Consider the following 27,080-nt stretch of genomic DNA (forward strand, 5'->3'; position numbering starts at 1 on the left):
CGCGCAAAACGCTGGGAGAACCGGGCGGGCTGACGGTCCTCCAAGCAATGGCGGCGCGAGAGGGGAGCGGGACCTCGGTGGGCTGCGCGCGCCGATCCAACCGACCACTGGGCGTTGTGTGCATGCGTCAGCTCGTAAGCGGTGGGGGGTTGATTGACGCGAGCCGCCCGCCAATCAGGAGCGCGGAAAACGCTGGGAGGCCCGGACGGGCTGACGGTCCTCCAAGCAATGGGGGGGCGGGACCTCGGTAGGCTGCAGGCCGCGTTCATTTCCTATTTATTTTATTTCCTTTCCAGTTTGAAAAAGGGTTAGTCCCGAAACGTCACTCTAATTTCTGTCCATGGATGTTGCCTGGCCTGCTGAATTTTTCCAGCATTTTCTGTTGTTATTTCCTGCTTTCATTGTCTGCAGGAGCTGTTAAAGGGAAGGGAAGGGGAGGAGGAGGTGGATAAAAACCCAGCTTGTGAGTGTTTATTCCTTTGCATTACCTTTATTGCAAGGCTATTCATCAATTGAATTCATTTAAAAATAAGTGAACCTTTTCTCTTTTTCCCTTTTATCCAGAACAAAGAGCCCTGGTGCTGTGAACATTTTGGTGGGCAGCCACTTTTAAAGAGACAAAGACCAGCATCTTCCTCCTCTCTCTCTCTCTCTCTCTTGTGAGTATTTGTGGTGGGTGGGGGGGTGAGTCAAAGGGGACTGCGGCCCCTTTTCAACAAAAACAATTGCTTGGCCATTTAAAGGGGAAAGGGTGCCCCCCCAGGTATTTAAAGGGGCAGTGCCTCTCTCTCTATCATGTAATAGCAGGGAGGTTCTGCTTGAACTGTACAAAAACACCAGTTAGGCCACCGCGTGCAGTTCTGGTCGTCCCCATTGCAGGAAAGATGTGACTGCTCGAGACGGGAGATTTACGAGGATGTTGCCAGGACTAGAGAATTTCAGCTGCAAGGAAAGATTGAATACATTCTCTGGGTGAAGAAATTCCACCTCCATTTCTGTCCTAAATGGCTTACCCCTTATCTTTAGACTGTGACCCCTGGTTCTGGACGCCCCGACCATTGGGAACATCCTTCCTGCATCTAGTCTGTCCAGTCCTGTCAGAATTTTATAAGTTTCAATGAGATCCCCTCTCATTCTTCTAAACTTCAGCGAGTATAAGCCCAATCAACCCAATCTCTCCTCATACGTCATTCCTGCCATCCCAGGTATCAGCCTGGTGAATCTTCGCTGCACTCCCTCCATGGCAAGAACATCCTTCCTCAGATAAGGCGACCAAAACCGCACACAATACTCAAGGTGCGGTCTCACCAAGGCCCTGTACAACTGCAGCAAGACATCCTTGTTCCTGTACTCGAACCCTCTCTATTAGTCTGTCTATATCCTCTTGAAGTCTATCTCTATCATCCTCACTGTTCACTATACTTCCAAGTTTTGTGTCATCTGCAAATTTTGAAATAGTGCCCTGTACACCCACGTCCAAGTCATTGATATATATCAACAACAACTTGTATTTCTATAGCGCCTTTAACATAGTAAAACGTCCCAAGACGCTTCACAGGAGGATTTTAAGACAAAAAATTTGACACCGAGCCACATAAGGAGAAATTAGGACAGGTGACCTAAAGCTTGGTCAAAGAGGTAGGTTTTAAGGAGCGTCTTCAAGGAGGAAAGAGAGGTAGCGAGGTGGAGAGGTTTAGGGAGGGAATTCCAGAGCTTAGGGCCCCGGCAACAGAAGGCACGGCCACCAATGGTTGAGTGATTATAATCAGGGATGCTCAAGAGGGCAGAATTAGAGGAGCGCAGATATCTTGGGGGATTGTGGGGCTGGAGGAGATTACAGAGATAGGGAGGGGCGAGGCCACAGTGGGATTTGAAAACAAGGATGAGAATTTTGAAATCGAGGCGTTGCTTAACCAGGAGCCAATGTAGGTCAGCGAGCAGGGGTGATGGGTGAACGGGACTTGGTGCGAGTTAGGACACGGGCAGCAGAGTTTTGGATGACCTCAAGTTTACGTGGGATGGAACGTGGGAGGCCAGCCAGGAGTGCGTTGGAATAGTCAAGTCTAGAGGTAACAAAGGCCTGGATGTGGGTTTCAGCAGCGGATGAGCTGAGGCGATGTTACGGAGCGATGTTACCGAGGTGGAAGTAGGCGGTCTTTGTTATGCTGCAGATATGTGGTCAGAAGCTCATTTCAGGGTCAAATATGACACCAAGGTTGCGAACAGTGTGGTTCAGCCGCAGACAGATGTTAGAGAGAGGGATGGAGTCAGTGGCTAGGGAACGGAGTTTGGGGCGGGGACCGAAAACAATGGCTTCGGTCTTCCCAATATTTAATTGGAGAAAATATTTGCTCATCCAGAACATATCAAGAAAAGTAGTGGTCCTAGAACCAACACCTGGGGAACGCCACTGTGTACCTTCCTCCAGTCCGAAAAACAACCGTTCACCACTGCTCTCTGTTTCCTGTCACTAGGCCAATTTCATATCCATGCAGCCACTGTCCCTTTTAGTAATGGGCTTGCCAGCAAAGTTGAAGCCCATGGCTGGGGCACTTTATCAAATGCCTTTTGGAAGTCCATGTACACCACATCATTGAAACATAGAAGATAGGAGCAGGAGTAGGCCATTCGGCCCCTCGAGCCTGCTCCGGCACTCAATGAGATCATGGCTGATCATCCAAACTCAGTACCCTGTCCCTGCTTTCTCCCCGTATCCCTTGATCCCTTTAGCCTTAAGAAATATATCTAACTCCTTCTTGAATATATTTAATGAATTGGCCTCAACTGCCTTCTGCAGTAGAGAATTCCACAGGTTCACCACTCTCTGGGTGAAGAAATTCCTCCTCATCTCAGACCTAAATGGCTTACGCCTTATCCTTAAACTGTGACCCCTGGTTCTGGACTCCCCGACCATCGGGAACATCCTTCCTGCATCTAGTCTGTCTAGTCCTGTTATAATTTTATAAGTTTCAATGAGATCCCCTCTCATTCTTCTAAACTCCAGCGAGTATAAGCCCAATCGACCCAATCTCTCCTCATATGTCATTCCTGCCATCCCAGGTTTCAGTCTGGTGAATCTTAGCTGCACTCCCTCCATGGGAAGAACATCCTTGTTCAGATAAGGCGACCAAAACTGCACACAATACTCAAGGTGTGTTCTCACCAAGGCCCTGTACAACTGCAGCAAGACTTCCTTGCTCCTGTACTCGAACCCTCTTGCTATGAAGGCCAAAATACCATTTGCCTTCTTAACCGCCTGCTGCACCTGCATGCGCACCTTCAGTGACTGGTGCACAAGGACACCCAGGTCTTGTTGAACTTGCCCTTTTCCCAATCTATTGCCATTCAGATATTAATCTGTCTTCCTGTTTTTGCCACCAAAGTGGATAACCTCACATTTATCCACATTGGGCAGCTGCATGGCAAATGCAGTATAATCACCCAACCTTTCCAAGTCATACTGGAGTTTCTTGGCATCCTCCTCACAGCACACACGCCCACTCAGCTTTGTGTCGTCTTCAAACTTGGAGATATTACATCTAGTTCCCTCGTCTAGATCATTAATATATATTGTGAATAGCTGGGGTCCAAGGACCGATCGCTGTGGTACCCCACTAGTCACTGCCTGCCACTCTGAAAAAGACCCATTCATTCCAACTCTTTGCTTCCTGTCTGCCAACCAGTTCTCTATCCAAGACAGTACCTTGCCCCCAATCCCGTGTGCTTTAACTTTGCACGCTAATCTCTTATGCGGGATCTTATCGAAAGCCTTCTGAAAGTCCAAATACACCACATCCACTGGTTCTCCCTTATCTATTCTACCAGTTACATCCTCAAAAAATTCCAGTAGATTTGTCAAGCACGATTTACCTTTTGTAAATCCATGTTGACTTTGTCCGATCCTGTCACTGTTTTCCAAGTGCTCTGCTATTACATCTTTTATAATGGACTCTAGCATTTTCCCCACTACCGATATCAGACTTACATCAACCGCATTGTCCTCATCAACCCTCTCCGTTACATCATTAAAATACTCCATCAAGTTGGTTAAACACGATTTGCCTTTAACAAATCCATGCTGGCTTCCCTTAATTAATTCACACTTATCCAAGTGACTGTTAATTTTGTCCCGGATTATCGTTTCTAAACGCTTCCCCACTACCAAGGTTAAACTGACTGGCCTGTAGTTGCTGGGTTTATCCTTACACCCTTTCTTGAACAAGGGTGTAACATTTGCAATTCTCCAGTCCTCTGGCACCACCCCCGTATCCAAGGAGGATTGGAAGATTATGGTCGCTACCTCTGCAATTTCCACCTTTTACTTCCCTCAGCATCATAGGATGCATCCCATCCAGTCATGGTCACTTATCCACTTTAAGTACAACCAGCGTTTCTAGTACCTCCTCTTTATCAAAATTTAGCCCATCCAGTATCTCCTCTACCTCCTCCTTCACTATGTCCATGGCAGCATCTTCTTCCTTGGTGAAGTCAGATGCAAAGTACTGATTTAGTACCTCAGCCTTACCCTCTGCCTCCATGCGTAGGTCTCCTTTTCGGTCCCTAATCGGCCCCACCCCTCCTCTTACTACCCGTTTACTATTTATATGCTTATAGAAGACTTTCAGATTTCTTTTTATGTAAGCTGCCAGTCTATTCTCATACTCTCTTTGTTCTTATTTCTTTTTTCACTTCCCCTCTGAACTTTCTGTATTCAGCCTGGTTCTCACTTGTGCAAGGGTCAAGGATGTCTCCGAGCGGCTGCAGAACATCTTGGAAGGGGAGGGTGAACAGCCAGTTGTCGTGGTGCATATAGGCACCAACGATGTAGGTAAAAAGCGGGATGAGGTCCTAAAAGCGGCATATAGGGAGTTAGGAGGTAAATTAAAAAACAGGACCTCAAAGGTAGTAATCTCAGGATTGCTACCATTGCTACGTGCAATTCAGAGTAGAAATAGAAGGATACTTCAGATGAATATGTGGCTTGAGGAATGGTGCCAGGGGGAGGGATTCAAGTTCCTGGGGCATTGGAACCGGTTCTGGGGGAGGTGGGACCAGTTCAAACCGGACGGTCTGCACCTGGGCAGGGCTGGAACCGATGTCCTAGGGGGTATGTTTGTTAGTGCTGTGGGGGAGGGTTTAAACTAGAATGGAAGGGGGTTGGGAACCTGAGCAGGGAGACAGAGGAAAGGGAAACAAGGATAAAAGCAAAAGATTGGAAGGAGAAAAACAAAAGTGGCAGCCAGAGAAATCAACGGTTTAAATCAAACATGGCCACAGTAAATAATAATTCTAATAGGCCTAAGAGCGTTAAAAAAACAAGCCTGAAGGCTATGGGCTAGATTTTCAGTTGCTTGTGCCAGCAGTTAGCGCCTTAAGAGAAGTGATTTTCGGGCGCTATGCGTGTAGTGCCCGTGCGCAGCGCAGTTTGCGCCCCGCCCCAAATTACGTTGCCCGTTAGCGCCGGCGCAAAGTTTAGCGCCCGCCCGGATGCGCGCGCAGAAAATGACGTCACATCCTCGTGCAATGCCCTTTGGCCGCCCCAATTCCAAACTTTAGTCGGACCATCCCATTGTGCGGCTGGCGGCCGGAGCATTTGAAAAAAGGAACGCAACACAACCAGCGCGGGCCCCGGGGTGTGCAAATTAAAGGGGACGTGCTCTCCAGTATAAAGGCCAGCCATTTTTCAGCAAACACTCTTGTGCAACGCATTTCTGGAGACACAACAAGGAGGATAGCTAACTGGTTTCAAGCAGCAAGAGCTCAGGTATTTTTGGACTCGGGCCAGAGCGCTGCAAGTGGCCTTTTGGAAATTTGAGTGTTTGCCAGGATTTGATGGGGGTTGCATGGGGTGCCAACGCGGAGCTGCAGCTCCATGTCCGTAGGGCTCGCAGACGCATTGTGAGAAGGGCAGCCCTGGCTAGAGGCAGAGGGGGCTACAGGCATCGGCCACGTAGGCCTTACCCAGTCAGGCTATACCGCCAGCAGCGCTCCTACCTAAACATGAGTGCCGCGCGATGTGTTAAAAGGCTCCGATTCCAAAAGGAGGTGATTGCAGAGATCTGCCACCTGCTTCGCGGAGATCTGCAGCCAAAGCTCAGGTGCAGGACGTCTCTGTCGGTGGAAGTGAAGGTGACGGTGGCATTGAACTTCTATGCCACCGGCTCCTTCCAATACGCTGCTGGGGACATAGCAAACATCTCCCAGTACGGTGCGCGTCGCTGCATCCGCCAGGTGACCGAAGCACTGTTCAGAAGGAGAAGCCAATTCATCTCCTTCCCCATGGCCCTGGAGAGCCAGCATCAGCGCGCATGGGGATTTTCCAGACTCGGGGACTTCCCCTTGGTGCAAGGCGCCATTGACTGTATGCATGTGGCTTTGCGGGCCCCTCTGGAGCATGGTGAGTAGTATCGCAACAGGAAGGGCTACCATTCTCTGAATGTGCAGCTGGTGTGTGACCACAAGCAGCGCATCATGGCTGTCAATGCCAGCTTCCCAGGCAGCAGCCACGATGCCTTTATCCTGCGGCAGAGTACTGTGCATGACATGTTCCAGCCACAGCCTCCCCCAAGAGGATGGCTACTCGGGGACAAAGGCTATCCTTTGTGCACCTGGCTCATGACCCCGCTCCGCGCGCCCAGGACCGCTGCTGAAGAGGCCTACAACGAGAGCCATCAAACCACCCGCAACATCATCGAGCAACTATTGGGGTCCTCAAGCAGCGGTTCCGCTGCCTTGATCGCTCCGGAGGAGCTCTCCAGTATTCGCCGGACCGGGTCTCCCAATTTGTGGTGGTTTGCTGCATGCTACACAACCTGGCTATCCGCAGGACTCAGGCACTGCCACCTGACGTTGGAGCAGCACCTCAGGAGGAGGAGCAGGAGGAGCATGAGGAGGAGGAGGAGGAGCAGGAGTACGTTCCCAGGAGGGAGCGACCAGGGCCAAGGACCGCGCGACGCAACCTTATTACACGGTACTTCTAAGCCCCCTGTCAGGGAATGCCTTGGGGCCATGAGGGAAGATGAATGCAGCTGCTCCGCAAGCCCTCAGCCGGCGAAGCCAACAAACACTAAGAAGAACAGCCATGGAGACTGCATGAATAAAGATAATTATTTATTACACAAAAATGAAAACCCCTTCCCACATAAATCCCCAAAAACAATAAACGGGCCCCACAAAAAGCCCAACAAACGACTCACTCCCACAAACTGGGGAGGAGTCACTCCACATTTCTTCAAACCGGGCCGCAACGTCGGCCTAACGCAAAAAATAAGCCCTCCAACAAAACAACCATGGGCAAAATAAAGATGGCCACCGCCATATAAAAGGAAAGCTGGCCACACCCTCTACTGAGTGGCCCGCGAGGGCAAGACCTTGCCCAGCATTTTGCCTCCCCTGCCCGGCCTGCTGCTCCTTCGCAAGCTCTGCCCAGTGGCTGCTGCGAGGCTGGGGGAAGGCGCCTGAGGCTAAGATGCCCTTCCGCCAGATGCCGCTGGAGGGCAGCCTACATGGCGTTTGGGCCTCGAGGGGCCGTCTGCTGAGTGGCCCACCTGAGCCTGGCCACCATCAGCTGCAGCCGCTTGCCCTTGACGCCCCAGTGGGGGAACGGCGGCAACGGATGGTGCAATGTGGGCCAGCTGGCGTATGGGATGCGCTGGCTGGTGCTGTGGCGCGCTGGCACTCGGCCGGGCCCGCACTGCAGGATCCGCAACAATCAGCCGAGGGGCGGCTCGCTGGGATGGTCCAGCGCGGTGGCTGCCCTGGCGATGCCTGCCTGAGACAGCACGTGTGACAGCAATGAGTGCCCCTGTTGTCCTGGTGTGCGCCCGCATCACATCCGCCAGGGTCTTGATGGCATCAGTCAGCATGCCGCCACTCGCGGCAGTTGCTGCCCCGATCTCGCGCACACTGGTCGCCAGCGACTCGATGGCCTCAGGCATGCGCCCCACCACACTCATGAGCTCTGTGTGGCGCCGGTCCAAATCCTCGGCCATCTTATCCAGCTTCCGCACCTCCTCCGAGGTGAAGGTGTCCGGACTGGAGTCGCGACTCTCCCGCTGGGGAGCCCTTGCCACGTTGGTGGCGGCGAGTGTGCCGATTAGCAGCACTCCCCTCCGATCCTTCCCCTCTTTGGGGGGATGGCCGCGGGCCACGTGCACGGCTCCTGGGTGGCTTGACGCCACTGGTCCCAGAAGCTGCATTCCCCTGCGACAGTTCCTCCAGGCACTCGTCCAGTGAGGAGGTGCCAAGCATTTCCTCCTCTCCTGCAGGACGTGAGTGTTCCTCCGATGGTCCGGCTTGCTCCTCTTCCTCCTCCTCCTCCTCCTGCTCGGAGGTGGTGTCACTGGCAGCTTCAGGGTCCTGGTCGTCACCAGCTGAAAGCAGGAATGCACAAGATTTGCTTCAGAGTGAGGAGACGGCATCAGCGAGGGAGTTAGGACTGGTGGCATTCAGCGCATTGGTGGGACAGTGGCAAAGAAGGTAGCTCGGATGGGCCAGTGCGACGTGAGAGGGCCAAAAGGTGAGGTCCTTACCATTGCCGGGCAGTGGAGGGTCGGCTACTCCGCACGCTGTGGGGACGATCACACGGGCTCCCATGAGCACACACACGCGCTCCTCCAGCCGAGTGAGCTTCTGCAGCTTGGCGCGGCCACCCCTGGCACGGGCCTGGCGATTATAGGCTACTTTAGCCTGCAAGAGAAAGGACGGGCTGTAAGTGCGCAGTGTAGCCCTGATGTAGTGTGCACTGCCTCCCATGGTGGAATAGCTTGGCCAGAGTGAAGCCCTGATGTAGTGTGCACTGCCTCCCATGGTGGAATAGCTTGGACAGAGTGTAGCCCTGATGTAGTGTGCACAGCCTCCCATGGTGGAATAGCTTGGCCAGAGTGAAGCCCTGATGTAGTGTGCACTGCCTCCCATGGTGGAATAGCTTGGACAGAGTGTAGCCCTGATGTAGTGTGCACTGCCTCCCATGGTGGAATAGCTTGGACAGAGTGTAGCCCTGATGTAGTGTGCTCAGCCTCCCATGGTGGAATAGCTTGGACAGAGTGAAGCCCTGATGTAGTGTGCACTGCCTCCCATGGTGGAATAGCTTGGCCAGAGTGAAGCCCTGATGTAGTGTGCACTGCCTCCCATGGTGGAATAGCTTGGACAGAGTGTAGCCCTGATGTAGTGTGCACTGTCTCCCATGGTGGAATAGCTTGGACAGAGTGTAGCCCTGATGTAGTGTGCACAGCCTCCCATGGTGGAATTGCTTGGACAGAGTGAAGCCCTGATGTAGTGTGCACTGCCTCCCATGGTGGAATAGCTTGGCCAGAGTGTAGAGTGCCGAATGGCCAATTGATGCTCATGACTGTCCCAATGCTGCTGGCTGAGGGCTGGCCATTACGACTTTCAGCTCCCTTTGTCCATCATGTGAGGTGTACATGCAAGAATGAGGAGGAGACTGGAAAGGGTACTCACCCTGACAATCCTGGTCAGGTCGTTGCATTTTTTACGACATTGTGGGTCCTGGGGGCATCGCCGGTGAACATCACCCTCTGGGCGATCTGCTTCCAGGCTTTGGTGTAGTCGTGGTGGGTTGGATTCCTCCCATTCTCTGGGAACAAGATCTTGCACCTCAGCTGCAGAGCTGTGACCATTATGTCCAGATCACCCTCTGAGAAGCGCAGGGCACGCTCACGGGCCTAATCTGGCGTTGCCATGACTCCCTGGGGCTGAGCAGCAGTGTTGAGGCCTCTTTGCAAGGCTGCAGTGTGCAGGGTGTGGCAGCAGAACAATTCGCCCCTTCCCCCTTAAGAGCTGGTCGGCGCCACGGGGTCTGCTGCCAGTCCAAAAATGACCGCACCCGCGCTGCGCCCCGCCTGGGCGCTATCCCTCTGGACCGCCGGCTTAGCACCTAAAGATAGTTGTGGAACGCCTCTTTTAGCGCTCCACCAACCTCTTAGGGCGAATCCACTGAATTTCCGGCAACGGGGCGCTACTTTGGGGCGGGCGCTAACTTTGGGCGGGCGCTAAGGTTAGCGCCCCAAAACTGCCGATACTGAAAATCTGGCCCAGAGTGTCTTAATGCGAGGAGCATTTGTAATAAGGTGGATGAATTGGCTGCACAAATAGAGGTAAACTAATATGATTTGGTTGGGATAACGGAAACGTGGCTCAAGGATGGCCAAGACTGGGGTATTCGATATTCAGGAAAGATAGGCAAAAAGGAAAGCGAGGTGGGGTAGCATTACTGGTTAAAGAAGGGATTAACACAATTGTAATGAAGGATATTAGCTCTGATGATGTGGAATCTGTATGGGTAGAATTGAGAAATACCAAGGGGAAAAAAACATTAGTGGGAGTGGTATATAGACCCCCAAACAGTAAGGCGGAGGTTAGGGATGGCATTAAAAGGGAAATTAAAGAAGCGTGCAATAAGGACACAGCAGTCATCATGGGTGACTTTAATCTACATATAGATTGAGCTAACCAAATTGGCAACAATACTGTGGAGGAGGAATTCTTGGAGTGTTTACGGGATGGTTTCCTGGACCAATATGTCGAGGAACCAACCAGAGATCAGGCCATCTTAGACTGGGTATTATGTAACGAGAAAGGATTAATTAGCAATCTTGTTGTACGAGGCCCCTTGGGTCGGAGTGATCATAATATGATCGAATTCTTCATTAAGATGGAGAATGAAGTAGTTGACTCAGAAACAAGGGTCCTCAATTTAAATAAAGGAAACTACGATGGTCTGAGGAGCGAGTTGGGTAGGATTGATTGGGGAATGGCACTCAAAGGGTTGATGGTGGATAGGCAATGGCAAACATTCAAAGACCGAATGGATGAACTACCGAAGTTGTTCATCCCAGTTTGGCATAAAAATAAAACAATAAAGGTGACTCAACCGTGGGTAACAAGGGAAATTAGGGATAGCACAAGATCCAAGGAGAGGACATACAAATTGGCCAGAAAAAGCAATAATCCTGAGGATTGGGAGCAGTTCAGGATTCAACAAAGGAGGACAAAGGGATTAATTAAGAAAGGGAAAATAGAATATGAGAGTAAGCTTGCTGGGAACATAAAAACTGACTGTAAAAGCTTTTATAGATATGTGAAGAGTGAAAGATTGGTGAAGTCAAGCGTAGGTCCCTAGCAGTCAGAATCGGGGGAATTTATAATGGGGAACAAAGAAATGGCAGACCAACTAAATACATATTTTGGTTCTGTCTTCACAAAGGAGGACACAAATAACCTGCCAGAAATACCGGGGAACATAGGGTCTGATGAAAGGGTGGAACTGAAAGAAATCAGTATTTGTAGGGAAATGGTGTTAGGAAAATTGATGGAACTGAAGGCCGATATATCCCCAGGGCCTGATAATCTACATCCCAGGGTACTTAAGGAAGTGGCCCTAGAAATAGTAGATGCAATGCTGGTCATCTTCCAGAACTCGATAGACTCTGGAACAGTACCCATGGATTGGAGGGTAGATAATGTTACCCCACTATTCAAAAAAGGTGGCAGAGAAAAAGCGGGGAATTATAGACCGGTAAGCCTGACATCGGTAGTGGGGGAAATGTTAGAGTCCATGATAAAAGATGTAATAGCAGAGCACTTGGAAAGCAGTGACAGGATCGAACAAAGTCAACATGGATTTACAAAAGGTAAATCATGCTTGACTAATCTACTGGAATCTTTTGAGGATGTAACTGGTAAAATAGATAAGGGAGAACCAGTGGATGTGGTGTATTTGGACTTTCAGAAGGCTTTCGATAAGGTCCCGCATAAGAGATTAGCGTGCAAAATTAAGGCACATGGGATTGGGGGCAAGGTATTGACTTGGATAGAGAACTGGTTGGCGGACAGAAAGCAAAGAGTTGGAATAAACGGGTCGTTTTCCAAGTGGCAGGCAGTGACTAGTGGGGTACCGATCGGTCCTAGGACCCCAGCTGTTCACAATATATATTAATGATCTGGACGAGGGAATTGGATGTAATATCTCCAAATTTGCAGACGACACAAAGCTGGGTTGGAGGGTATGCTGCGAGGAGGATGTCATGAAACTCCAGTACGATTTGGACAGGTTAGGTGATTGGGCAGAAACATGGCAAATGCACTGTAATGTGGATAAATGTGAGGTTATCCACTTTGGTGGCAAAAACAGGAAGGCACATTATTATTTGAATGGCAATAGATTGGGAGAAGGGGAAGTGCAAAGAGACCTGGGTGTTCTTGTGCACCAGTCGCTGAAGGTAAGCATGCAGGTGCAGCAGACAGTTAAGAAGGCAAATGGTATGTTGGCCTTCATAGCAAGAGGGTTCGAGTACAGGCACAAGGATGTTTTGCTACAGTTGTACAGGGCCTTGGTGAGACCGCACCTTGAGTATTGTGTGCAGTATTGGTCGCCTCATCTGAGGAAGGACGTTCTTGCCATGGAAGGAGTGCAGCGGAGATTCACCAGGCTGATACCTGGGATGGCAGGAATGACGTATGAGGAGAGATTGTGTCGATTGGGCTTATACTCACTGGAGTTTAGAAGATTGAGAGGGGATCTCATCGAAACCTCTAAAATTCTGTCAGGCCTAGACAGACTAGATGCTGGAAGGATGTTCCCGATGGTCGGGGAGTCCAGAACCAGGGGTCATAGTCTAAGGATAAGGGGTAGGACATTTAGGACTGAAATGAGGAGGAATTTCTTCACCCAGAGAGTGGTGAACCTGTGGAATTCTCTGCCACAGAGGGCGGTGGAGGCCAGTTCATAAAATATATTCAAGAAAGAGTTGGATATATTTCTTAAGGCTTAAGGGATCAAGGGATATGGGGAGAAGGCAGGGACAGGGTACTGAATTTGAATGATCAGCCATGATCTCATTGAATGGCGGAGCAGGCTCGAAGGGCCGAATGGCCTACTCCTGCTCCTATCTTCTATGTTTCTATGTATTCTCAACCTGACATCTGTCATACGCCCCCTTTTTTCTGCTTTCTTACTCTCTATGTCTTTTGTCATCCAGGGAGCTCTGGTTTTATTTGCCCTACCTTGCCCCCTCGTGGGAATGTACCGCGACTGTACCTGAACCATCTCATCTTTAAAGGCAGCCCATTGTTCGATTACAGTTTTGCCTGCCAATCATAGATTCCAATTTACCCGGGCCAGCTCTGTTCTCATCCCACTGAAATTGGCCCCCTTGCAGTTAAGTATTTTGACTCTAGATTGCTCCCTGTCCTTTTCCAGAGCTAACCTAAACCTTATGATATTATGATCACTCTTCCCTAAATATTCCCCTACTGAAACTTGATTCACCTGACGCACCTCATTCCCCAGAACCAGATCCAGCAATGCCTCCTTCCTCGTTGGTCCGGAAACGTACTGATCAAGAAGGTTCTCCTGAACACACTTCAGAAATTCTTCCCACTGTCTGCCCTTTACACTATTACTATCCCAGTCTATATTAGGATAATTGAAGTACCCCATTATCACTATTCTATTGTTCTTGCATCTCTCTGCAATTTCCCTGCAAATGTGCTCCTCCATATTGTCCCCACTAGTCGGTAGCCTATAGAATACACGTAGTAGTGTAATGGCACCTCTATTGTTTCTTAACTCAAACCAAATAGATTCTGCCCTTGATCTCTCCAGGACATCCTCTCTCTCCAGCACTGTAATATTCTCCTTCTTCCTTCTTAGGCAGTCCCTCGGAACCGAGGATGACTTGTTTCCACATTAAAAATGAGTTCTCGGTGACTGATGAGTCCAATGTGGGACCTACAGTCTCTGTCACAGGTGGGGCAGACGGTGGTTGAAGGGGCGGGTGGGTGGGGTGCTTGGGTTGACGTGCGCTGCCTGTGCTTGGCTTCTACTTGCTCCCGGTGAAGAGACTCAGTGTTCGGCGCCTTCCCGGATGCTTCTCCTCCACTTTGTGCGGTCTTGGGCCAGGGATTCCCAGGTGTCGGTGGGGTTGCTGCACTTTTTCAAGGAGGCTTTTTCAAGGAGCACTATAATATACTCCTTTAATCAATACTGCCACACCACCACAACCTTTCTTTCCTTCCCTATCTTTCCTGAACACCTGATATCCAGGAATTTTTAATACCTAATCCTGCCCTTTTTTGAGCCAGGTCTCCGTTATCACCACATCACATTCCCATGTGGCAATTAGTGCCTGCAGCTCACCAACCTTACTTAGTACACTTTGTGCGTTTAAATACATGCACTGTAAAATTCTTGTATTGTAGGAATTGTCAAATTCTTAACGAAAGTACTGAGATCGAGACTATCAGCTAACCAAATGAGGTTTAATGCAAACTGGTAAAAGTTTCAAACAAAAACGCAGGAGAAAGTCTAAACAGGTCTGTACTCAAACTGGTTCCACGAGGACAGAGAGAGAACGCCTCCCCCCTCTGATGTCATCACGTTTCCCGCCGTTGGGAACGTCACGTGACCTGCGTGATGACGTCATCGCGCTGGATCGACATTTTACCGAACCTGCGCTATTTATACAAAGCAAACAATTAAAGGTAACGAACCCCTGTTAAAAGCAATTATATATATATTACTGCAAGAGTCTCTTGGTGGCTCTGCCACAGTATTTTCTTAGACTGATCCCACCTAATACCGTACTATTTCTTACTCTAGTGCTCTTTGTATCTCCCACTCTTTTGTGCACCATGTTTGTCCTGGCTATTGCTACATCACAGAATCACAGAAACCCCACAGTGCAGATAGAGGCCATTTCGGCCCATCGAGCCTGCACCGACACATATCCCACCCGATCCCTGTAACCCCTACACCAACACATATCCCACCCTATCCCCGTAACCCCACGTATTTAATCCCCCTAACACTAAGGGTCAAATTATCATAGCCATCCTGGTGCCCATCCCCCTGCTCAATTGGTTTAAACCCTCCCCAACAGCACCAGCAAACCCCCCAGCGAGGATATTGGTCCCGGCTCTGTTGAGGTGTAACCTGTGTAGGGGGTTTCTCTTGCTTGCTCTGGTCTCCTGCCAGGCTTCTTGCAATAATTACCCGTGAGTGGTTCGACCCACTCGCCCCTACGGTTCTAGACCTTGGACTTAGGTGCAGGGAGCTGTAGTGCAGAAAAACTCAATAGACCAGGTCGAATAGCACGAAATGGATGCCTTTATTGAACAGTTTGCAGCATTATAAAATACATGTCATATGCACAGATTAAAGCAACTACAAGCATGCACACATCTATAAACTTAACTCTATAGAAATGGGGAACACACGGCACATCGTGAAAGGGGTAACACATTACAATTACCCTTAACCCCCTCCCCTAAACCTAACTAAGTTTCGATTTGAGGGACCCGGGATCATGCTCACCACTTTAAGAATTGCGAAAAGGGCTTTGCAGCCTTTCGACACAGCTTTCCGTCGTCACGTGGGTTTGGAAGCTTCTGGCGCAGCTTGTTTTCCTCTTGGTTCTCCTGCGATGTAGGCAGCCGGCACAGCCTTGGTGAGCGCTCGCCACGGATGGATCCGTTTCCGATGTGATGTTTAAGAACTGGATGCACACGGATGAATCCGTTACCGATGTGATGTTGAAGAACTGGATCCTGGGCTCCGGGACCTGAGTGTCTTCTTCTCCGGCCTGGGTCGTCGATGATCTCCCGACAAAAGTACCCGGGCCTCCCTCGTCTTCTTCCCGTCGTGGCTGGGCCTTTCCTAGCCGAGCTGGCTTCCAAGCCGAATTCTTCTCGTCGTGGCCGGGCCTTGCCTGGCCGAACACTGAACACGTTCCGAACCGAAGTGCCGTTTAACCGAAGAGTCTGTCCCCAAGCGTCCTTGGACTTTACTCAATTCACAGTTATACTTTTTTGGAACATTCTTATCTCCCGCCAAATCATAGTCCTGTCTTTGTAATAATTTTGGCGGGCAGAACTCTCTGCAGGGGTGTTTTGTCTTCATAACGGGAGTCGGTGATAGCTTAACTGGCCTTCCTGGGCCGATAATGTCTTTGCTTTGTCACCGTAACTTGGTTTGTATATTGATCGGTCTGGAGATTGCCCTGGATGGCTGTTAAACGGCTTCTCTTTGTACAGTGTAATGGGTTTAAGCGTTCGTTCAATTGTCCGCTCATTTCTTGATGGGTCTCATCCTGCCACCCAAATCTGTCCTGTACTTATAATCTAATCAATATTTATGCTCAGTTCCATGAGTTTCAGCTTCCCGAAACTGGTTTTCGCCGGCTTTTAATGCCCTCAATCCACAAGCCTGTCTGGCTTGCAGTAACAGAAATTCAAATGGTCCCAGAAGCTGGTCACGAGGTCTGGCGGCCATTTTTGTGTGCCCTTTTATCAAAGGTTTCTCTGTATAAGCTTCTTTGGTCAATAAAGCTGTTTTATTAACCCTATTTTCCTGCGTGATTATTTAATGAAAATTTCGCGAATCTTACACCCGTCTGACCTGTACAGGTCCCACCTCCGTCAGAACCGGTCCCAATGTCCCAGGAATCTAAATCCCTCCCTCCTGCACCATCTCTCCAGCCACGCATTCATCTGCTCTATCCTCCTGTTTCTATCCTCACTCACACGTGGCACCAGGAGTAATCCGGATATAACTACCTTTTTGAGGTCCTGCTTTTTAATCTCTCTCCTAGCTCCCTAAAATCTGCCTGCAGGACCTCATTCCTCTTTCTGCCTATGTCGTCGGTACCGATATGGGCCGCGACCTCTGACTGTTCACCTGTCCGGCAGCCGTTCAGTGACATCCTTGAGCCTGGCACCAGGGAGGCATTATACCATCCTAGAGTCACATCTGCAGCTGCAGAAACACCTGTCTGTTCCCCTAACTATCGAATCCCCTATCGCTATTGCTTTTCCTGATTTCCCCCCACTCCGGTACAGCTGAGCCACCCTTAGTGCCGATAACTTGGCTCTGGCTGTACTCCCCAGAGGAACCATCGCCCTCACCAAAGCGAGATGCACTCGGGGGGACTCCTGCACTACCTGCCTGGTCCTCCTTTTCCTTCTGGTGGTCACCCATTGTTCGGGAGATGGATGGAGTCAGTGGCCAGGGAGCGGAGTTTGTGGCGGGGACCGAAACATAGAAGATAGGAGCAGGAGTCGGCCATTCGGCCCCTCGAGCCTGCTCCGCCATTTAATAAGATCATGGCTGATCATCCAAATTCAGTACCCGGTCCCTGCTTTCTCCCCATATCCCTTGATCCCTTTAGCTTTAAGAACTATATCTATCTCCTTCTTGAATATATTTAATGAATTGGCCTCCACTGCCTTCTGTGGTAGAGAATTCCACAGGTTCACCACTCTCTGGGTGAAGAAATTCCTCCTCATCTCATTCCTAAATGGCTTACCCCTTATCCTTAGACTGTGACCCCTGGTTCTGGACTCCCCGACATCGGGAACATCCTTCCTACATCTAGCCTGTCTAGTCCTGTTAGAATTTTATAAGTTTCAATGAGATCCCCTCTCATTCTTCTAAACTCCAGCGAGTATAAGCCCAGTTGACCCAATCTCTCCTCATACGTCATTCCTGCCATCCCAGGTATCAGCCTGGTGAATCTTCGCTGCACTCCCTCCATGGCAAGAACATCCTTCCTCAGATAAAGCGACCAAAACTGCACACAATACTCAAGGTGTGGTCTCACCAAGGCCCTGTACAACTGCAGCAAGACATCCTTGTTCTTGTACTCGAACCCTCTCGCTACAAAGGCCAACATGCCATTTGCCTTCTTAGCCGCCTGCTACACCTTCATGCTTACCTTCAGCGACTGGTGCACAAGGACACCCAGGTCTCGTTGCACTTCCCCTTCTCCCAATCTATTGCCATTCAGATAATAATCTGCCTTCCTGTTTTTGACACCAAAGTGGATAACCTCGCATTTATCCACGTTATATTGCATCTGCCATGCTTCTGCCCAATCACCCAACCTGTCCAAATCATACTGGAGTTTCTCGGCATCCTCCTCACAGCAGACACGCCCACCCAGCTTTGTGTCGTCTGCAAACTTGGAGATATTACCTCTAGTTCCCTCGTCTAGATCATTAATATATATTGTGAACAGCTGGGGTCCTCGGACCGACCCCTGCGGCACCCCACTAGTCACTGCCTGCCACTCAGAAAAAGACCAGTTTATTCCAACTCTTTGCTTCCTGTCTGCCAACCAGTTCTCTATCCAAGTCAATACCTTGCCCCCAATCCCATGTGCCTTAACTTTGCACGCTAATTTCTTAAGCGGGACCTTATCGAAAGCCTTCTGAAAGTCCAAATACACCACATCCACTGGTTCTCCATTATCTATTTTACCAGTTACATCCTCTAAAAATTCCAGTAGATTAGTCAAGCACCATTTACCTTTTGTAAATCCATGTTGACTTTGTCCGATCCTGTCACTGTTTTCCAAGTGCTCTGCTATTACATCTTTTATAATGGACTCTAGCATTTTCCCCACTACCGATGTCAGGCTTACCGGTTTATAATTCCCTGTTTTCTCTCTACCACCTTTTTTGAATAGTGGGGTAACATTAGCTACCCTCCAATCCATGGGAACTGTTCCAGAGTCTATCGGATTTTGGAAGATGACCAGCAATGCATCTACAATTTCTAGGGCCACTTCCTTAAGTACCCTAGGATGTAGATTATCAGGCCCTGGGGATTTATCGGCCTTCAATCCCGTCAATTTCCCTAACACCATTTCCCTGCAAATACTGATTTCTTTCAATTCCTCCCTCTCATTAGACCCTATGTTCCCCGACATCTCTGGGAGGTTATTTGTGTCCTCCTTTGTGAAGACAGAACCAAAGTATATATTTAATTGGTCTGCCATTTCTTTGTTCCCCATTATAAATTCCCCTGATTCTGACTGCAAGGTACCTATGCTTGACTTCACCAATCTTTTTCTCTTCACATATCTATAGAAGCTTTTAAAGTCCGTTTTTATGTTCCATGAAAGCTTACTCTCATACTCTATTTCCCCCTCTTAATTAATTCCTTTGCTGAATCCTAAACTCCCAATCCTCAGGTTTGCTGCTTTTTCTGGCCAATTTATATCTCCTCTCCTTGGATCTTATGCTATCCCTAATTTCCTTTGTTAGCCACGGTTGATTCACCTTTTTTGTTTTATTTTTATACCAAACAGGGATGAACAAATTGAGTGACATTCCCCAATCAATCCTACCCAACTCGCTCCTCAGACCATTATAATTTCCTTTATTTAAATTCAGGACTCTGAGTCAACTACTTCACTCTCCATCTTAATGAAGAATTCGATCATATTATGATCGCTATGCCCCAAGGGGCCTCGCACAACAAGATTGTTAATTATTCCTTTCTCATTACATAATACCCAGTCTAAGATGGCCTGATCTCTAGTTGGTTCCTTGACATATTGGTCCAGGAAACCATCCCGTATACACTCCAGGAATTCCTCCTCCACAGTATTGTTACTAATTTGTTTAGACCAATCTATATGTAGATTAAAGTCACCCATGATTCCTGCTGTGCCCTTATTGCACGTGTCTCTAATTTCCCTTTTAATGCCATCCCCAACCTCTGCATTACTGTTTGGGGGTCTGTATACAACTCCCACTAATGTTTTCTGCCCTTGGTATTTCTCAGTTCTACCCATACAGATTGCACATCATCAGAGCTAATATTCTTCCTTACTGTTGTTAACCTCCTCTTTAACCAGCAATGCTACCCCACCTCCTTTTCCTTTTTGCCTGTCTTTCCTCAATATTGAATACCCCTGGATGTTGAGTTCCCAGCCCTGGTCACCCTGGAGCCATGTTTCCGTAATCCCAATCATATCATATACGTCAATAGCTTCGGTCTTCGATATTTAATTGGAGAACATTTCTGCTAATCCAGAACCGGATGTCGGACAAGCAGTCTGACCATTCAGAGACAGTGGAGGGGTTGAGAGAAGTGGTAGTGATGTAGAGCTGGGTGTCATCAGCGTACATGTGGAAACTGTGGGGGGGGAAATGGAATTAAACTTCATCTTCAGAAAACAGAGAGACTGTTCAAGAAAGCCTGAAGTCTCTAAAAATGGACAGGTTCACAATACAGAAATCTACACCAACAAGTAGTACTTATATTGCGCCTTTAAAATAGTAAAACGTCACAAGGTGCTTCACAGGAGTATGAGAAGACAAAAAATTTGACACCGAGCCACATAAGGAGATATTAGGGGAGATGGCCAAAAGCTTGGTCACAGAAGTGGGTTTTAAGGAGCATCTTAAAGGAAGAAAGAGAGGCGGAGAGGTTTAGGGAGAGAATTCCAGAGCTCGGGGCCCAGGCAGCTGAAGGCACGGCCGCCAATGGTGGAGCGATTAAAAATCAGGGATGCTCAAGAGGGCAGAATTGGAGGAGCGCAGAGATCTCTTTGGGGGGGGGTGGCTGGAGGAGATAGAGATGGGGAGGGGGGTGAGGCCATGGAGGGATTTGCACCAGGATGAGAATTTTGAAACTGATTGTATGAACAGTTCTCCACCCAGATTTCATCCCATCAGCCTGACTGTCTACCCTGACTGTAACTGGTAGAATAGATAAGGGAGATAAGTGGATGTGGTGTATTTGGACTTTCAGAAGGCTTTCCATAAGGTCCCGCATAAGAGATTAGCGTGCAAAGTTAAAGCACATGGGATTGGGGGCAAGGTACTGACTTGGATAGAGAACTGGTTGGCAGACAGGAAGCAAAGAGTTGGAAAAAACGGGTCTTTTTCCGAATGGCAGGCAGTGACTAGTGGGGTACCGCAGGGATCGGTCCTGGGACCCCAGCTATTCACAATATATATTAATGATCTAGACGAGGGAACTAGATGTAATATCTCCAAGTTTGCTGACGACACAAAGCTGGGTGGGTGTGTGTGCTGTGAGGAGGATGCCGAGAAACTCCAGTATGATTTGGACAGGTTGGGCGATTGGGCAGAAGCATGGCAGATGCAGTATAACGTGGATAAATGCGAGGTTATCCACTTGGTGGCAAAAACAGGAAGGCAGATTATTATCTGAGCGGTAATAGATTGGGAGAAGGGGAAGTGCAACGAGACCTGGGTGTCCTTGTACACCAGTCGCTGAAGGTAAGCATGCAGGTGCAGCAGGCGGTTAAGAAGGCAAATGGTATGTTGGCCTTCATAGCGAGAGGGTTCGAGTAAAGGAACAAGGATGTCTTGCTGCAGTTGTACAGGGCCTTGGTGAGACCACATCTTGAGTATTGTGTGCAGTTTTGGTCGCCTTATCTGAGGAAGGATGTTCTTGCCATGGAGGGAGTGCAGCGAAGATTTACCAGACTGATATCTGGGATGGCAGGAATGATATATGAGGAGAGATTGGGTCGATTGGGCTTATACTCGATGGAGTTTAGAAGAATGAGAGGGGATCTCATTGAAACTTATAAAATTCTAAGAGGACTAGACAGACTAGATGTAGGAAGGATGTTCCCGATGGTTGGGAGTCCAGAACCAGGTGTCACAGTCTAAGGATAAGGGGTAAGCCATTTAGGACAGAGATGAGGAGGAATTTCTTCACCCAGAGAGTGGTGGACCTGTGGAATTCTCTACCACGGAAGGCAGTGGAGGCCAATTCATTAAATATATTCAAGATGGAGTTGGTTATATTTCTTAAGGCTAAAGGGATCAAGGGATATGGGGAGAAGGCAGGGATAGGGTACTGAGTTTGGATGATCAGCCATGATCTCATTGAATGGCGGAGCAGGCTCGAGGGGCCGAATGGCCTACTCCAGCTCCTATCTTCTATGTTTCTGTCCTATGAATGTGCCTCCTTATTGTTGCTTCTGCATGCTAACTTCTGAAAGTTAGCATGCAGGTACAGCAAGTAATTAGGAAAGCAAATGGAATTGCCTTTATTGCAAGGGGTATGGAGTATAAAAGTAGGGAAGTTTTGATGCAACTTTACAGGGCGCTGGTGAGACCACACCTGGAGTTCTGCGGACAGTTTTGGTCTCCATATTTAGGGAAGGATATACTTGCATTGTATGCAGTGCAGAGAAACATAGAAAAATAGGAGCAGGAGTAGGCCATTCGGCCCTTCGAGCCTGCTCCACCATTCAATATGATCCGGGCTGTTCCTCTATCTCAATACCATATTCCCGCTCTCTCCCCATACCCCTTGATGCCTTTTGTGTCTAGAAATCTATCTATCCCCTTAAATATATTCAGTGACTTGGCCTCCACAGCCTTCTGTGGTAGAGAATTCCACAGGTTCCCCACCCTCTGAGTGAAGAAATTTCTCCTCATCTCAGTCCTAAATGTCCTACCCCGTATTCTGAGAATGTGACCCCTCGTTCTAGGCCCCCCAGCCAGGGGAAACATCCTCCCTGCATCCAGTCTGTCTAGCCCTGTCAGAATTTTATATGTTCCAATGAGATCCTCTCTCATTCTTCTAAACTCTAGTGAATACAGGCCTAGTCAACTCAATCTCTCCTCATACGACAGTCCTGCCATCCCAGGAACCAGTCTGGTGAACCTTCGCTGCTCTCCCTCTATGGCAAGTATATCCTTTCTTAGGTCAGGAGACCAAAACTGCACACAGTACTCTAGGTGTGGTCTCACCAAGGCCCTGTATAACTGTAGTAAGACATCCTTGCTCCTGTACTCAAATCCTCTTGCAATGAAGGCCAACAAACCATTTGCCATCCTAACTGCTTGCTGCACCTGCATGTTTGCTTTCAGTGACTGGTGTACAAGGACACCCAGGTCCCTCTGTACATCAACATTTCCCAATCTATCACCATTTAAATAATATTCTGCCTTTCTGTTTTTCCTACTGAAGTGGATAACTTCACATTTATCCACATTATACTGCATCTGCCTCCTACCATCTGGAAGACGCTACAGATGCATTCGCACCCGTACGACCAGATTTAGGAACAGCTTCTTTCCCAGGGCTGTCATCCTACTGAACTCCACAAATAAACATGTTGAAATGTTTAAGTGTCCTAATCCAAATTGTACACTCTCAGGAGCCGCAAGCCTACATTTCGTTGTACTGCACTTGTGCACTAACAATGACAATAAAAGTTGATTTGATTTGATTTGATATTTGCCCACTCACTCAGCTTGTCTAAATTACCTTGAAGCCTCTTTGCATCCTCCTCACAAATCACAATCCCACCTAGTTTCGTGTCATCAGCAAACTTGGAAATATTACATTTGGTTCCCTCATCCAAATCATTGATATATATTGTGAATAGCTGGGGCCCAAGCACTGATCCCTGCGGTACCCCACTAGTCACTGCCTGACACCCCGAAAAAGACCCATTTATTCCTACTCTCTGTTTCCTGTCTGTCAACCAATTTTCAATCCATGCCAGTATATTACCCCCAATCCTATTGCCTTAATTTTGCACACTAACCTCTTATGTGGGACTTTATCAAAGGCCTTCTGAAAATCCAAATACGCCACATCCACTGGTTCTCCCTTATCTATTCTACCAGTGACATCCTCAAAAGACTCCAGTAGGTTGGTCAAACACGATTTCCCTTTCATAAATCTGTGCTGACTTTGTCTAATCCCGTTGATATTTTCTAAGTGTCCTGTTATCACAATCTTTATAATAGACTCTTTAGCATTTTCCCAACTACTGATGGTAGGCTAACCAACTTGTGCAGCAGCTGGGGCCTGAAAATCAGCTTCACTGCCCCTGGGCTGGGAAAGGGCGACATGAGGCAACATTCTCCCTCTTACTCTTTCTACACTCTTTTTACAGGGTTTTAGAAGTGGAGCATTTACAGACAGGAAGCTCAGACCAAACATCACGTCAGGGTCAGACAGAGTCGCTCGATTCATCAGGACCTGAATATCATTGGCCTTTTCACATGGAAGGAGAGAGCAGCGATCGCAGCGCGGACAAACCGCACACGTGTTCCGTGTGTGGACTTGGATTCAGCCGATCGCCTGACCTGGTGAGACACGTGCACCGTCACACCGGGGAGAAACCGGGTAAAGGTGGGGACAACAGGATGGGATTCAGTTCCACATCTGTGTCGGAGGTTCGTCGGCACAGTTACACCGGGGACAGTCCGTTCACCTGCTCCGTGTGTGGGAAGGGATTCACTCAGTCATCCCACCTGTTGAGACACCAGCACGTTCACATTGATGAGAGACCGTTTCAATGTTATGGCTGTGGGAAGAGCTTCAAAAGTCCTGGGAATCTGATGAATCACCAGCGTGCTGACACTGGAGAGGGGCTGTTTCCCTGCTCCGTGTGTGGAAAGCGATTCTCTCGGTCCAACCATCTGCTGAGACACCAGCTTGTTCACACTGATGAGCGACCCTTTAAATGTTGTGACTGTGGGAGGAGCTTTAATAGTTCCCAAGAGCTGAAGGCACACCACTGCCTTCACACCGGGGAGAGGCCATTCACCTGCTCCGTGTGTGGGAAAGGATTCACTCGGTCATCCGACCTGCTGAGACACCAGCGAGTTCACACCAGAGAGAGGCCGTTCACCTGCTCTGTGTGCGGGAAGGGATTCACTCGGTCATCCGACCTGCTGGCTCACCAGCGAGTTCACACCAGGGAGAGGCCGTTCACCTGCTCCATGTGTGGGAAGGGATTCACTCACTCATCCCACCTGCTGACTCACCAGCGAGTTCACACTGGGGAGAGGCCATTCACCTGCTCCGTGTGTGGTAAGGGATTCACTCAGTCATCCTACCTGCTGACTCACCAGCGAGTTCACACGGGGGAGAGGCCGTTCACCTGCTACATGTGTGGGAAGGGATTCACTCAGTCATCCCACCTGCTGACTCACCAGCGAGTTCACACTGGGGAGAGGCCATTCACCTGCTCCGTGTGTGGTAAGGAATTCACTCAGTCATCTGACCTGCTGACTCACCAGCGAGTTCACACGGGGGAGAAGCCGTTCACCTGCTCCATGTGTGAGAAGAGATTCACTCGGTCATCTCACCTGCTGAGACACCAGCGTCTTCACACCGGGGAGAGGCCGTTCACCTGCTCTGTGTGTGGGAAGAGATTCACTCAGTCTTCTGACCTGCTGAGACACCAGCGAGTTCACTCTGCCCTGCCGGCAGCTGGGGCAACGTGAATGTGGAAAATGTTTTATAAATTTTGTACTGCTAGTTAATCTGTCAGCCTGTTGAGCTGATGGTTCCCTTCATTTGACCTTTCATGGTATTACATAGAAGGTGCAGCACAGAAACAGGCCATCTGGCCCAACGGCTCTAGCCTCCCTTTCACCCTCATGTGGCTCCCCCTTAAATGCATCTATACTTTTAGCCTCAACCACTCCCTGTGGTAGCGAGTTCCACACTCTCACCACTCTCTGGGTAAACAAGTTCCTCCTGAATTCCCTCCTGGATTTATTAGTGACCATCTTATATTTTGTGGATGTTAAAACCCCAATGACTGAGCTGCATTTTAATATTCTGTACAAATAAATCAGCTTCGTTTGATACATACAATCGATTGAGTCCTTGTTTCTAAGATAAGACGAGAGCCAATTGATGACTTGTTACAGACATTCCCTGTCCTTTCAATATCTGTGTCCAGGAGAGAAGCTTCTGTTACTTTCTGTGTTTTACTACAATCGAGGTTCTGGAAGTCATTGTGGGGGAATGGAACATTTTAACATTCTCAGCACCTGGAATCAACATCAAACACTCCCAGGGCAGGTAAAGCACGGGTTAGATACAGAGTAAAGCTCCCTCTCCACTGTCCCATCAAACACTCCCAGGGTAGGTACAGCACGGGTAAGATACAGAGTAAAGCTCCCTCTACACTGTCCCATCAAACACTCCCAGGGCAGGTACAGCACGTGTTAGATACAGAGTAAAGCTCTCGCTACACTGTCCCATCAAACACTTCCAGGGCAGGTACAGCACGGGTTAGATACAGAGTAAAGCTCCCTCTCCACTGTCCCATCAAACACTCCCAGGGTAGGTACAGCACGGGTTAGATGCAGAGTAAAGCTCCCTCTACACTGTCCCATCAAACACTCCCAGGGCAGGTACAGCACGTGTTAGATACAGAGTAAAGCTCCCTCTACACTGTCCCATCAAACACTCCCAGGGCAGGTACAGCACGGGTTAGATACAGAGTAAAGCTCCCTCTACACTGTCCCATCAAACACTTCCAGGGCAGGTACAGCACGGGTTAGATACAGAGTAAAGCTCCCTCTACACTGTCCCATCAAACACTCCCAGGGCAGGTATATCACGGGTAAGATACAGAGTAAAGCTCCCTCTACACTGTCCCATCAAACACTCCCAGGGCAGGTATAGCACGGGTTAGATACAGAGTAAAGCTCCCGCTACACTGTCCCATCAAACACTCCCAGGGCAGGTACAGCACAGGTTAGATACAGAGTAAAGCTCCCTCTAAACTGTCCCGTCAAACACTCCCAGGGCAGGTACAGCATAGGTTAGATACAGAGTAAAGCTCCCTCTACACTGTCCCATCAAACATTCCCAGGGCAGGTACAGCACGGGTTAGATACAGAGTAAAGCTCCCTCTACACTGTCCCATCAAACACTCCCAGGGCAGGTACAGCACGGGTTAGATACAGAGTAAAGCTCCCTCTACACTGTCCCATCAAACACTCCCAGGGCAGGTACAGCACTGATTAGATACAGAGTAAAGCTCCCTCTACACTGCCCCATCAAACACTCCCAGGACAGGTACAGCACGGGTTAGATACAGAGTAAAGCTCCAGATACACTGTCCCATCAAACACTCCCAGGGCAGGTACCTCAGGGGTTAGATACAGAGTAAAGCTCCCTCTACACTGTCCCATCAAACACTCCCAGGGCAGGTACAGCACGGGTTAGATACAGAGTAAAGCTCCCTCTACACTGTCCCATCAAACACTCCCAGGGCAGGTACAGCACGGGTTAGATACAGAGTAAAGCTCCCTCTACACTGTCCCATCAAACACTCCCAGGGTAGGTACAACACGGATTAGATACAGAGTAAAGCTCCCTCTACACTGTCCCATCAAACACTCCCAGGGCAGGTACAGCACGGGTTAGATACAGAGTAAAGCTCCCTCTACACTGTCCCATCAAACACTCCCAGGGCAGGTACAGCACGGGGTTAGATACAGAGTAAAGCTCCCTCTACACTGTC

General features: G+C 49.0%; 1 protein-coding gene across 1 annotated transcript; it reads left to right on the forward strand.

Moving 5' to 3' along the window:
* Positions 1-25,726, forward strand: LOC147094547 (uncharacterized). The gene is made up of 3 exons (XM_085974385.1): positions 1-463; positions 565-659; positions 23,703-25,726. Exon 3 carries the CDS (start codon positions 23,812-23,814, stop codon positions 25,039-25,041), a length of 1,230 nt encoding a protein of 409 aa, XP_085830511.1. The 5' UTR covers positions 1-463; positions 565-659; positions 23,703-23,811; the 3' UTR covers positions 25,042-25,726.
* The last annotated feature ends 1,354 nt before the right edge of the window (positions 25,727-27,080 follow it).

This window comes from Somniosus microcephalus, unplaced genomic scaffold (assembly GCF_052327205.1).
Source record: "Somniosus microcephalus isolate GS21.2 unplaced genomic scaffold, FLI_Smic_1.0 unresolved_chr1, whole genome shotgun sequence".
Lineage (NCBI taxonomy): Eukaryota > Metazoa > Chordata > Chondrichthyes > Squaliformes > Somniosidae > Somniosus > Somniosus microcephalus.